This window comes from Pimephales promelas, chromosome 20 (assembly GCF_988280905.1).
Source record: "Pimephales promelas chromosome 20, fPimPro1.hap1.1, whole genome shotgun sequence".
In the NCBI taxonomy this organism is placed as follows: Eukaryota; Metazoa; Chordata; class Actinopteri; order Cypriniformes; family Leuciscidae; genus Pimephales; species Pimephales promelas.
Genome location: NC_142788.1, coordinates 13,763,806 through 13,778,100, shown reverse-complemented (window position 1 = coordinate 13,778,100; position 14,295 = coordinate 13,763,806). Strand labels below are relative to the sequence as shown.

At 41.1% G+C, this 14,295-nt stretch overlaps 1 protein-coding gene across 1 annotated transcript in view; it reads left to right on the top strand.

Annotated features, from left to right (window-relative positions):
• eif4ba (eukaryotic translation initiation factor 4Ba) overlaps positions 1-14,295 on the top strand; it is a 58,322-nt gene that overhangs the window by 41,011 nt on the left and 3,016 nt on the right. The window contains exons 9-14 of the mRNA XM_039652046.2: positions 5,494-5,734; positions 7,581-7,669; positions 7,836-8,079; positions 10,946-10,983; positions 11,283-11,412; positions 11,964-12,036. Of these exons, the coding sequence (XP_039507980.1) occupies positions 5,494-5,734; positions 7,581-7,669; positions 7,836-8,079; positions 10,946-10,983; positions 11,283-11,412; positions 11,964-12,036 (815 nt within the window). The remainder of the gene's footprint in view (positions 1-5,493; positions 5,735-7,580; positions 7,670-7,835; positions 8,080-10,945; positions 10,984-11,282; positions 11,413-11,963; positions 12,037-14,295) is intronic.

Below are 14,295 nucleotides of genomic sequence, written 5' to 3'. Positions count from 1 at the left end.
GTGGGGCGTGCATGGTGGAGTGTGTGGGGCGTGCATGGTGGGGTGTGTGGGGCGTGCATGGTGGGGTGTGTGCATTTGGGGTGTGTAGTGCACGTTCGTGTGAGGTGTGTGTGTTGGGTGCGTGCGGGTGTGCATGTGGGTTGTTGGGTATGTGATGTGAGTGTGGGGTGTGTGCATTTGGGGTGTGTGGTGCGTGCGTGTGGGTGTGCGTGCGAGCGGTGTGCTTGCGGGATCATGCTCACGTCCTAAACCTCACTCCCATCCGGGCCATGGCACCAAATGTGACCGGTCCTACCCTACCTGCTGCAAGCAGGATTCGAACACCAGTCTAGCGTCAGTCCCTAGCACGCCTCTTGAGGCCAGGGGAGTGAGGTCCAGAAGTCTTTCTTTTTCTTTTAACGCCCTGTCTTTACTCATCATGACTGCCTGAGCTTTGGTCAGAAGGTGTTGTGGAGCCTCCGGATCTGATCTCAGATCTGCTGTTGTTGACCAGGTGAGAAGGTCCAGGCTGTTCATCATCTGTATGTGTTTCTTCAAGTGATCCTGGAGAAGAAATGCCTGAGATGAGTGATAAACTTGAAGAATCAGAATCAGAGTGGTGGTCTAATCTCTTCCTTTTTCGTTCTCTACTCTTTGAACTGCCAGAAGTCTTTCTTTTTCTTTTAGCACCCAGTCTCATCTCATTCTGACTTCCAGGGCTTTGGTCAGCAGGTGTTGTGGAGCCTCCGGATTTGATCTCAGATCTGCTGTTGTTGACCAGGTGAGAAGGTCCAGGCTGTTCATCATCTGTATGTGTTTCTTCAAGTGATCCTGGAGAAGAAATGCCTGAGATGAGTGATAAACTTGAAGAATCAGAATCAGAGTGGTGGTCTGATCTCTTCCTTTTCCGTTCTCTACTCTTTGAACTGCCAGAAGTCTTTCTTTTTCTTTTAATGCCCTGTCTCATCTCATCATGACTGCCTGAGCTTTGGTCAGCAGGTGTTGTGGAGCCTCTGGATCTGATCTCAGATCTGCTGTTGTAGGTCAGGTGAGAAGGTCCAGGTTGTTCATCATCTGTGGATGTTTCTTCAAGTGATCCTGGAGAAGAAATGCCTGAGATGAGTGCTGACCTTGAAGACTCAGAATCAGAGTGGTGGTCTAATCTCTTCCTTTTTCGTTCTCTACTCTTTGAACTGCCAGAAGTCTTTCTTTTTCTTTTAGCACCCAGTCTCATCTCATTCTGACTTCCAGGGCTTTGGTCAGAAGGTGTTCTGGATGCTCCAGATCTGATCTCACTGCTGTTGGCCCGGCGAGAAGGTCCAGGCTGTTCATCATCTGTGCGTGATCCATCCATATGTGATCCTCCAGATCTCATCTCAGAGCTGTTGTTGGCCTGGTGAGAAGGTCCAGGCTGTTCATCATCAGTGCGTGATCCATCCATATGTGATCCTCCAGATCTGTTGTTGACCTGGTGAGATGGTCCAGGCTGTTCATCATCAGTGCTGGACTCCCTCCTTGGTGTCTCCACACGTTCTGCCGGTCGGGGATTAATATACACTGGATAAAATGCAGCTGTCAAGGAATCACCTGATGCCTGGAAAGTGACAGACCAGTGATCTGCATTCCAGGCCAGCATGGAGGGCAATGGATTGTATTCGAGACCAGGTGTCAAAGAATACCGAAAAAGTTCCCTCACAGACCTTATAACCAACCCCAAATAGGAACGTGGCATGGGACGATTCAAACGTCGTATGTGTATCTCTGGAAGAGTGCTCCGGACATCATCTCGTGTGATTGTAGCTCGAATCACATAGTCAGGCCTCACTTCGACATCGACATCGTCAAGCTGAATGACCTCTCCACCGATGTTGCCGTCAAAAGGTTCACCTTGAGCCATCTTAACTGTTCAGTTATCTGCTGACCTAGAAAAACTGGTATTTGATCAGTAGTACCCAGGAAACACTGATAATCTTTCTCAACTACTGCTGTAATGAGCCTCTGAGGTGCATCAGCTATAGTGAAGCTTTTGACAAGTCAAGACAAGTCCAGGCATGTCAAGGCATTGTGATGTCATCAGTAGAACAGATGATGTCATCAGTGGAATAAGAGAGCAAGGGATCCATTTAAAAAATAACAAATTCAATGCAGCTGTGAATGATCACACCTACTGAAGTTATCCAGTAAGTTGTTGATGGTGTTGTGTTAATGTTGTGTGTGTGTTTATGTATACACATAACAACATTAACAACTTACTGGATAACTTCAATATGAATATTTTGTGTATGTACAGTTCATAACATCTTAAGGCATATTTGTTCTTATATAATTTCAGGTAACTGTATTTGTTGTTAGTAACTTGAGGTGTACTACTTTTCCAAAATACTTTGTTACTTTAAATATAATTAAGTAGTCTGTACTTTGATCCATTAATTGATACATGTTTATACAAGGCCTTTTTCATGCAATGTTTGGTTGTTGGGGGAGATTTCTCACTCCTGACAATAGCAATCATTATATTCTTCCTCTCTAACATATGGAAGGAATATGATGGCAAATGCAGCCTCTCTCTGGTTACGACCCTGATATTTTTGGATTGCATGGGAAATCCATGGAAGAATTTTGACCGTTGCAGTATTATTGGAACCTGCGTGTAGATGATTCAGTTTCTACAACTCAGAGATATTTCTGCAACCCATTCTCAGTTTGTGTGGGCGTGTCTAGAAAGAATGAGGGGAAGAGAGGAAAATCAATGTCTGTGGTACCATTGTTCAAAAAATGTTTTTCTCATAACTTAAACTTCATGCTACTTTTACCTATTCAATTTTTCCAAGCCGCACCTTCCTGCTAATCAAATTGATATGTATCTGATCTGCACATCAGCCAGGCAAGTCACAGGTTCCACACCTTCTAGACAGTCTTATTTAAATCAGTCCATGAAGTCACACCTGCTAAACCTGAACCCAGACTCTGCTGCTAATCAACTGATCAAGTTCACGAGTTCACACTAACAAATTAGTCGGAGAGAATAAATGGTATGCATTATTGCTGTGCTGTCCGGGGAGAAGACTCTGGGCTCGGGATTGTGCCCAAACCCAGAGTACCCCAGCCCCCCCCCCACCCCCCACCCGTATCCTGGCTGTGGAAGGAACAAGCCGAGAGTGAGGTGTCGGGATGCTGAAAAACTGTCAAGGAATGTGGGTTAGTCGACTAGTTAGTTAGTTAGTTTACTTTATTGTCATTCAAACATGTTAGACATGAAGGAACGAAATTCGTTTCCCAGGTCCGGCAGCGTAATACAGAATAACTAACAATTCAATTCTCAGATAAACCCCAATAAAACGTATAAAATGGATTATGTATATTCCATTTTATACGTTTTATTGGGGTTTATCTGACTGAGTGCCTTTATATATGCTTCCTCTCATGCTGATGAGATAGTCATGATGATTGTTGATAACGAGTTAATTGGATCGATTATTTGAAAGTGCTCCTCCCGAACTTTTTTTAGTGAAACATCATATAGTGAGTATGAGACTCATACTTTTTCACATAATAGGGTCGGAGCCGAAAAAATCTGGGTGGGATTGATTTTGCACATTAACATCATATGACATCATGATCCACAGTGATTTGAGCCATGCCTCAGAGGTGACCTCAGCACTTATCCCCATATTAAATATTTATTTTCCTGCTGGGTTACAAAGTCTTTTCTATAGTTTGTCATATAATGTAGCTATTTGTGAATTTAAGACATCTAAAAAGTTTCAACAATCAATTTCCATGACAAATGGTTATCGTCTCCTTAAAGAAAGAACCGATTCTGAACTGCCTGAAACGAGCCATCACTAATTCCAGTCTCACTTCCTGCTCAAACCTACGGTTTCTAACAAATCTGCATAATGGCAGCCTGTGATCTTCATTGGCTGCCCATGAACAGCATCAATATTGACCTTAAAACACTGTAGTTGTAACTGAGACCGGAAGAGTTTGGTTTGTGTCTTTGATATGTCGAGAGAACGCTGTTTTCTGTTGATTTTCTATTTGATTTTTTGTGTGTGTTCAATATCTTATGAAAAGAAACCAAGAACTTAATGATTAAATCAATTGACTGTATTGGAGCAAACTGTATGAGGCCAGAACGAGACTTCCTTATAGATTTCCACGACGCATGAGCGAGAATTGCAATCTGAAGTAGTGTAAGCTGGTGTAAGCAGATCGCAAATCTCGCGCATGCGCCGTGGAAATCTAAGGAATTCTCGTTCTGGCCTACAAGGAAGAAAAGAAATAGTCGAATAAACTCGTTATTGTTGTTTGTTTTTTCGCACAAAAAGTATTCGCGTCGCTTGATAAACATATAGTTGAGCCACGGTAGTCACTTGGGATATTTAAACATTTTCTTCATTGACTTTCTGGGCCGTCAAGAGGCAGTCCCTTAGGAGCCAATGTGGTAGTTATACAGCTCTCAAATTTAATCAAAAATATCTTCATTTGTGTTCCGAAGACGAACGAAGGTCTTACGGGGTTGGTACAGCATGGGGGTGAGTAATTAATGACTTTATTTTCATTTTTGGGTGAACTAACCCTTTAAACTAATTTACGTGCCATTCAGATGTTGTGGTGGATGCGCTTTTCCTGGAACACCGCGACATCTACACCCAAATAATTCACAATTTTTTTATTACAACATTGTTCTCTTTATAATCTTGTGTAATATGACAGTCCCAATAGTCATTATTAGTCGTGCATTGTCGTTTGAACTGAGCTCGCTAAAGATCAAGTCAATTCTTAACCAAATGCATCCAATATGAGATAAAAGCAGATATAGATAGGCGTACACAAAATTAACTATTACAAGTTAAATTTGCACAAAACAAAAGGCTGCGAATGCACATGCAAACTTGTAGTCATGATGAAGGTGTAAAATAGTCCCAAACAACTCCGGTGTGTGTCATTCCAGAATGATCTCACGAAGTAGCGTGTCTATGACACGCCAATTCGTATTTCCATTTTTGGATGCTATCAAGACGCATAATCGCTTTTTAGCGTGTTTATGTAAATATATTATATAAATATATGACTTACCTCAACCCCGTCCCTAAACCTACCCGTCACTGGGGTTAATTGCATTTATGACTGTTCCCTTACCATCCTAGGAAAAAAAAGAGACCGCTCCCCAGATGTAGATCTACATTTTGCTTCGTTTCGCACGGACATTTGACGGCGTGTACAGACACGCGGAATCACTCGGACGTTAATGGCGTAGACATACACGTATATACGCGGATAGCTCAAAATGCGTAGAGATAACAAGCCACTTGACTCATTCAGTGGGACTCAACACTTAAATCACACCGGCGCGCTCGCTTACGTTTCGTGGTTGAGCAGCACGCACGCGCGTGATCCTTCTTAATCGATGATCGATACGTTTTATCGATTAAATGTATTATCGACAATTAATCGATCGTCGATTAATCGTTGACATCCCTAAACAGACTGTACTGCATCTGTGTTTAGGTCCCGTTCAGAGGCCCAGGTTAAACCTGAAGCCCCGCAGTGTTCCCAAAGAGGAGGACCAGAGCAGCAGCCCTTCAATCGTTTCAGGACGAGCTGCCTCCATCTTCGGAGGAGCCAAACCAGTGGACACGGCCGCTAAAGAGAGAGAGGTGGAGGAGAGGCTCAAGAAAGAGCAGGAGAGACTGCAGAGACAGCTGGAAGAGGACAAGAACAGAGGACCTGAACGCAAGCCCAGAGATAGGTACATTCACCGTTTTTCACCTTTTTTTATATTAACGTTTTTTTGAACATGTATATATACAAACAGAATATATACAAATCTGGAAGGTGAACAATTAGGACTTAAACTAAAGCCTAGTTCACACTACATGATTTTAAGCCCGATTTGCAAATCGTTAAAATCGCTGCACATCGCGAGGGATTAGCGGGCGATGAACGCTCGCCAATCTGTTAGTATGAAAGAGCCAACAACGCATCAAAGACGCTCGTAGACGCGTTGCCAAGCCAGAAAAATATTGAGCATGCTAGATCCAGAGTTGTCACACGTCTCAACCTCAGTGATGTCATGTGCTTGGCATGGGTTTATGTCACCGCGTAAATCTTATTTTTTCTCTTTTTGCTTTTTTTCTTAGAGCAAATCATCGCGCAAATAGTTGGCACACTGGTTTCAATCTGACGTCCATATTCGTTGTGTTCTTCGTCTTCTTCGCTGGGTATTGGCGCGCGTTCTGTTTCCGGTTCGTTTTACCGTGTGAATTTTCGTGACAAAACCTGGTTTGTAGACAAGACAGAATCGTTGGGTGACAGAGTTGTCGGCAACTCGTGTAGTGCGTTACCTTCTGTTACGGATCAATCACGTGTGTCGTGTGGCGTGAACAGCCCCACAACTTGAACACTGAGAGCAAGTCATGTGCACAGTTCAGCCCGACGTTTTGAAATCATGTAGTGTGAACTAGGCTTTAGGAGTTAAACTAGAACTACACTAAAATTTCAGAAATCAATACAGTGAAAATTGAACTTCGGTGTCACTGAAAAATAATATATATTTCAAAAGCTAACAAATTTGTATAAAGATGAATTAATCTTAATTTAAACCATCACATGTAACTCAAAGTACATTCTTATGAATGTCAATTAGTGTGATGTGTTAATTATATTTCTTTTCTGTCATGACAACTCTCGGGAGATTGGTATGGTAATAGAGATTGGCATGGTAATGGATATGGCAATGTTGATGTGTTTGGTCTTTTCGGAATAGATCTGCTACGCTGCTGCAGAGCAAGTACTGAGACTTGCTACTGCTAATACATTCACAGACATTGCTGTGTGAGCATGTACGACACGCAGCTGTTGCTGCTGCACATGTCACAGATATGAATTAACCCCCGTAGCAGATCTATACAGGTGGAGCTGGGGAAGGTGGAGGGTTTCTGAATGTTGAGCTGCAGCTCATTGGCCGCTGATGCTACAGCAACCAATCAGCTGAGCCATCTTGAGTTTCATGCCAGAACTAGGTAATAGTATTAATTAAATTGTATATCAATTTGATTTTGTGACTGGATCTCCCACCAATTAAATCGTTGTCATGTGAAGATATCAACAAATTTAGGAGCATGAAATTTAGGGTGTGTTCACTCTTGTAGTTTGGTTCCCTTGCTTTTAGTTGAGACCCAAAAAGAAAACGATATATTTAGTCCTGGTTTGCTTAGCATTTACAAGGTCATTTTTAACACAGAACATAAAGATAAAAAATAAACTGTAATGGGCAATGTAACTCATATGGCAAGAAAAAACAGGTATGCTTGAGGATTCTGTCCTTATTAGGGTCGCATCTTGTGACATCACGTCCTGTTTTTGGTTCGTTTAGATGTCTTTGGTCCATGTTTCGTAACTATTTCAGTCAAACTACACTAGAGTTTGTTAGAAAGCAGAAAATGCCCCCCCTGAAATGGTGGGTCTCGCACTTTTACAAATGACTCGCACTAAAGGTAATTTTAATCAAATCAAACCTGCCAAGTGTGAACACATCCTCGCTAGCAAAGACTGAAAAATACCGTTTTTTCACTCTCATTTCCTAATGCACTCAGGCATCCCAGCTGGCGTAGTGAGGACCAAGCAACCGAGCGCTCACGAACAGGAAGCGAGTCATCACAAACAGGAAGCACATCGAGCCGGGGTTAGTGATCACTGGCAAGTCCTTCTGCATGAATGGATGAAAGCAAAACTTTATGGCTTTATGGCTACTGATCATAAGACATACATATGTAAATCTACCATCATACTGCCGCTATAATTTATTAAAAAGAAACCCTCAGAATCCAATCCTTCCCCCCCTCTGACAGCGCCGAGGCGTCGAGAGAGTGAGCGCTCTGTAGAAAACGAGGTTTTCAGCAGCCGTGATGACGAGTTGTCCTCTCATGGAAGCCAGACTACTGCTCCCAAGCAGGAGGGACTGCCACTAAAAGTTGTTCCGGCGCCGCCACCTAAAGAGAACGCCTGGGCGAAGAGGAGCACCATGACTGCAGGATCCAGTGAGAGTGACCGTAAACCTGTCGTCCCTCCCAGCAGCAGCATTTCACCCCAAAGGTTTCTGGATTGCTATGTTACATCTAGATATTTATTACCCAAAGACTTAGAATTATATTAGTATCATATATAATATATTTTTTTGAAAATCAGGTAATTTATATATATATATATATATATATACATATATATATACTGTGTATAGTTAGTTATTTAAAAGTTTTTTATGTATTTGAATAAACTCTCTTTCTCTATCAAGCCTGCATTTAACAGTAATATTGTGAAATATTAATACAATTTAAATGAACTGTTTTAATGATACATTTAAGGATTCTCTGATGAATAGAAAGAACAGCATTTCTCAGGGAACAGAAGTTACAGTCGTAACCTGGACGTTCCTTTTCGAAAGGAACTCGCACTGCGTCGACTGACACTAAGGGGAATGATATACCCACGCCACCATGCTAAAGGCCATTGCACACTGAGTCCGAAATTCGCATCCGAAATGTTCGCACGTTATGTCAGTCACGCTTGCACACCGCCTCGGAAACTTTCGTCCGTCATAAAATTAATCGGATCGGGTTCGATTTTCTGCGTTTTTCGCATCCAGAGCCAGCATTTTGAGAGGTCTTTTGACAATTCAGGGCTGGGGGGAGCTCGTCCTCAAATCATTGCACATATGCGCCGTGCTTTCAGTTTCGGTTTTCAATTCGATCAGGTGTTTATGTTCTCTTCTCTATATTGGATTATGAAATGAATAAACCTCCCCTTTCAATCAGATTGAAATTTAGGATCGAATAAGGTGTGATCGAGCAGCCTATTCGATAACTAATGTATTATTTGGGCACAATATATACACAATAATAACAGCCTAGCTGTTCTGTCTGCCCGGCGCTTCCACCGGGTGTGTGTGTGTGTGTGTGTGTCCATACCTGGTCCATACCAGACACACTGCCAGTTTCCGTTCAGAATCGATTGGTTCACGGAAATTGGTGGTCTTGTTTTTAATATGTGGCTCCAGAATCGCTAGCAAAGCATCCAACTGTCCCACTGACATTCTGAGGTAAATTTTGAATCGCTCAGGATAAATTCGCAACTCCTTGATAAGGAACTCTCCTTCCTCTCGGCGCAATTTCAGGATTGGATGGACGTAATATTTTCTCTTTCTTCTCTTTTCAATAAGAGGGAGGGCAAAAAATCATCCTCACTGCTTGACGAATCCATTTGGTATTTTTGCGTTTTTTCCCGCAAAAGTTTAATAAATACGCAACGGACTCGGTGTGCAAGGTTTCTATGCGTGACGAATTTTTAGGCTGACGAACACGAAAATACGCATCCGAAAATTTCGTAATCAGTGTGCAATGGCCTTAAGGGTAGTGCATACCCATTGGCAGTGACAACTTTCAAAACCAGCAAATCCAAATGAAATGCCAGAACCACTCACCCTCAGGTCACACTGGGCTGTCAGTGACAGCATTCCCTACGGTCACAGCCCATGCTATACGTTCCACAGAAAAAAAACCCATAAATGTTGTTTAATGAAAGGCCTACCTGTGTCTGCTCAAGGGCCTAGGACCACAGCTTCAAATTTAGAAGGGGTCCCATCTAGGGAACCCGAAGGAGCCCCAGCCAATCACTATTCAGGGGAACAAACTCACCCGAAATGCCACCAGGAAGGCCTGAGCTGGTGTCACTTACATTGGACATTTCAGTCTGGCCAAATTCCTGTCTGTCTGAAGACAGAGCCTTTAGATAAGGCATCCAACCCTTGCCAGCAATCATCTGGCTTCACAGGAGCGTTTTGGAAAACCAAAAAGAAGTGAAGTTTAGAACTTTCCGCTCGACCCGAGACATAATGGTGTGCGGTAGGATAACACAGAACTGAAAGTGAAGTACTCAGCAGTGTTGGGGAGTAGTTAACTACAAGTAGTGACGCTACTAACTTAACTACATTTTTCAGTAGCTTGGCAGTAGCTCAGTTGCTTTTTAAACAGTGTACGCTTTTCCAGTAGCTAACTACTTTTTGCAGCAAGTAGCGGTGTAGCGCCAGCAAAAGCTACATCGTGTTTGCATGCCGAGCCTGCGCGAATCAGCGCGATGCAGGGATATTCTTCTTTTTGTTAGATTACAAACTAATTTTTGCCATTACCGCCACCTGCTGTTTAATCACGCATCTTGCGGCCTGCAGTTCACTGACGTACAGAAGTGGATTGACATACCCATATTATGATTATCCATGATGGAGTAAGACGCGACGGCAGATTTGGAGGATGGAGAAACAACTAACGTTAATGGCCTTATTTGTCCAAGTTCAATCGGTATTTTTGAGAAAATGTTCTACATGCAATTTATGTTGGATGTATATTTTGTTCTTGCAACGTTGTAGGCTATTTGTTGCAATTTTGCACTTTAGACAAACAGTCTGAGATATTTGAGTCTTGTATGTAATAAAACAATACTCTTTAAAATCATAATTGTATTTCATTGTTTAAAACACTAAATATTTTACTTAAAACATTCCTCAGACACTTGTTCAGTCATTTATAATATACGTTGTTCAAAAAGCAACAGTAGTTTCAATGTAGCTAGCTACTTTTTGATAGTAAATTGTAGTGTAGCTAACTACTTTTCCAAAAGGGTAGCTTGACTGTAGTTTAACTACTTTAACTTACAAGTAGCTTGTAGCTTGTCAAACTACAGATTCAGAGTAGCTTCCCCAACACTGGTACTCAGACCTACCCTGTATCACAGGGGAATACTCCCACCTAACCCTGAGATTTAAAAGGTTGCCGGCCCGCCAGCAGCTCTAGAGGTGACAGAATTGTATCTCGCCCAGCCTGTCGGTGTGTGTAAAAAAGATACATATAAATGTAGAGCTCTTTCGAATTGTTCTGACTTCAGTTTTTTGATGTGCTTAATTTTTCAGTGTGACAAGCTCAGCTGATGCTCCTCAGAGAACTAAAGGTAAGGTCATGGTGTGAAGATCCATTGAGACTTCAAAAGTTATGCTGGTAGAAAATCAGCTCAATCAGTAATTTCTGGAAACCCCTCTACAGTATAAACCCATCACAATGCATTGACGTCATTGAGTTTTGTTGCTTTACAGTTGTTGTGAGAGCTTGAACATAGCTAAAGAACATGTCCAGTAGGCTCCCTTCTTAGAAAAGTCCAGTAAAGCTTTTATAGAAGCCTACAGCTTAGTGGAGGCTGCTACTTTTTTTTAGTAGAGTTGTCCTCTGCTGAACACTGGGCTCTCCTTACAGATGAAAACAAAGCAGATGGGATGCGCCGGGATCGGGGCCCGTCTCGGGGTCGCGGTGGGACCTCGGGCTCCGGAGCAGGCAGGGGCCGTGGAGACGCAGCCAGCCGAGACCGAAGGAAGGAGACAGACAGGTTAGCTGCTCTTTGGCACCCCTTCAGTCCAAAAGTGCAGAGCTTTTTCCTTCATATAAGGGTGGTGGTTGGACAAATCTGTCTCTGTGTTAGTTTGGCCTGTAGAGCACTGTGTCCATTCGCATCTTTCCAGTCTCAACAACAAAAAAGTGCTGATTTACACAATTTTTAAATCGATTGAATGAAAATTCAGTGGTTCACTCATAAAGTCAGTCACTTGTAATCAAGAGCGAGCCACTGAAAAATGCTCACGCCTTAAACACAGACAAGCAAGTCAGTGGGCTGTTTGACCAAACAACAGTTTCAACATGTTTGAAGTATTTGCAAATATCCCTGGGCAAGATGCATTTGGCCTCAGGGACAAGAGAAATAGTGTAAGGCTCCAGAGCAGGGGCATTTCAACAACAAACAGAAGGTGTTTTTACAGTATTGATTGTAATATTGGTAATTTGGTTCGTCTGGGATGTGCGTCCCTGCTCTGGAGTGTTTTTCTGAATGAGTGTAGAAGTACTTGTGAGACTCTGTCTCAGTGTGTTGTACGTTGCTTGTAGAAAGGAAGCAAGAAGAGAGCGAGATCTCAGACCAGCACCAGACCCAAAGAAATTTGAGGAGCCTCCCAGCCCTGTGAGTGACAGAGCGAACGCTCTCTCTGGGTGTGATCCCATGATCCCTGCTCCCTGTGCTTTTACTTCTGGCTTTTATTGTTCAACAATCCTTTAATGAATATTTTCTCTAGTGTCTTTTTTTAGATGCTCCATTCTCTGTAATGGAAATTACAACGCTAGTCTCAGACTGTAATTGTCAGCTTCTTTTTGGAAGATATGTGACTTGAAAAATGTAAATATTTATTTGAGTCTAGACACATAATTCTGATGCAAGCATTGAATTACAGCTGTTGAATTGAGAATACTGACACAAACCTCTACTATACATGCTTATATGTGAAAACATTACATTTGACACCCTTTTCCAAGCTGTTTGTGCTTCTCCGTCTCATACAAATGGTAAAATTATTGATCAGTCTTAAAGATTAAGCATGTTTTTCATGCTTAATAAGGCTGAACGATATATAGAGATAAATTGTGAAATCGCGCAGACTGTGATTTAATGAATCCGGCAGCACCAACATCTATTTGACGGCAACTCTTCAAAATAAAAGCTTGAGGAGTTAATGTTTAAAAATGTTTAAAAAAATGATATTTATATAAATACTTGATTTTCCAGTACACCAGTTACAATATTACAACATATTTCTTATTTTAATATATTTCATAATAATTACAATAAAAATCACAATTATTATTTTAATTTTATGCTATATTGATCAAAAACTACTACTAATCAAGAATACAAATATATTTAATCTACATTCCTATAAAAGCTATAAAAGAATAGTTTGCACTCACACAAAAATGTCTTCAGTAGTAAAAATTATATTTGAGCTTTTTTGATTATTTTTATTTACTCCCAACAAATAATTTTAATTATTTGCTCACCAACAAAATCAACCCATTCATTTTAGAATTATTATTTTTTTTTAACCAAATATAGCTGTTCAAGTCATCTTTTGAACATTCCTGTATTTTTATTCTGTATCACAGCAAACGTTAATTTGAATCTTGTGTGTGTGTGTGTGGCATCTTATTACTGAATGAAGCCTGCAATTGTCTCAGCTATTGTTTGGATTTTCCTGTCGTCTATTCTTGCATCACTTGCAGTTACTTCTGAATGAAGCAAAATACTTGTGTGATTGAGATCCACCCAGGTCTGTTTTCACACTGGGGTCCATCTGGTTTTTAACCATGACAGACCTTTTTTCAAATAAACACATGAACTCCATTTCGAAGGGACTTTCTCGGCAAGTTAAACGAACCAACTTAATAGACCAGATGGAGCAGACCTTAAAAATAAACCAGGTGTTGAAGAGCCATTATTTCAGTAGTCCTGGGTTTATCCTGTATAACCTGGAATTAACAGCGTTAGCAGTTAAAGCAACACTAAGTAAGATTTTTTACCTTAAAATAATGTGTGAATGGTGAAATGCACTTATAAGATTGCCAGATCGGGTCACATTTCTGTAGTTCTAATGAGACATAAGAAAACTAAAAATTTGACTTGCTTTACGTCAAGCGTTACAATAGTCATTATTTAGTTTTTCTTCGTTTCTGATGTCGCAATACATCATACTTTCATGCAACATGCTCTACCTTGTCTGTGGACATCGTTCATTCAAAAGCCGGTGCTGGATAAACAACGAGGGTGCGTGCGACAGTCGGCTGCGCTATAGGCGAAATTATTTACGACAGCGGTAACTAAGGGACAATTCCGCTTCCAACCTGTAGGGCGACCGCAGAGGAAATGTTCCTCGGTGTTGCTTTAAGTTTGACTGGCCTAAGTATAACTCAAAGATGTTCATCGACTTCCATTTTTTTTGTATATTTTAATTAGATTTTTAATATTCTCATATTTTCTTTGCCATTTTTGTTGCCTTCATGAGTTTGTTGTCCAAAAAAGTTTTCTCTGTAAACCCCCCACCCCCCAAAAAAACCTTTGACGCAACAAATGACAAAAAATTGAATAGCCTTTTTGTAATTGTGTTTTTTTTTACCTGTAAATCAACAGATGAAGTAATAAATTCATGTTGTAAACCTTAATATTTCATGCTTTCTTATCCTCCTTATTTTTAACTTAAGAAAACGTCTGTTATGCTGATTGATTATGCAAACTGGTATTTATCATATTATTTGTATTAATTCATATTTTTTATTGTAATCATAATCATACTGGTTTGTTGCACAAAATAGTTTTACTGTTTACCGCACTTTGTTATTGATCTAGTAGTTATTCACCTATAGTGGCTAATGAAGGAGAAGTTTTGCACAT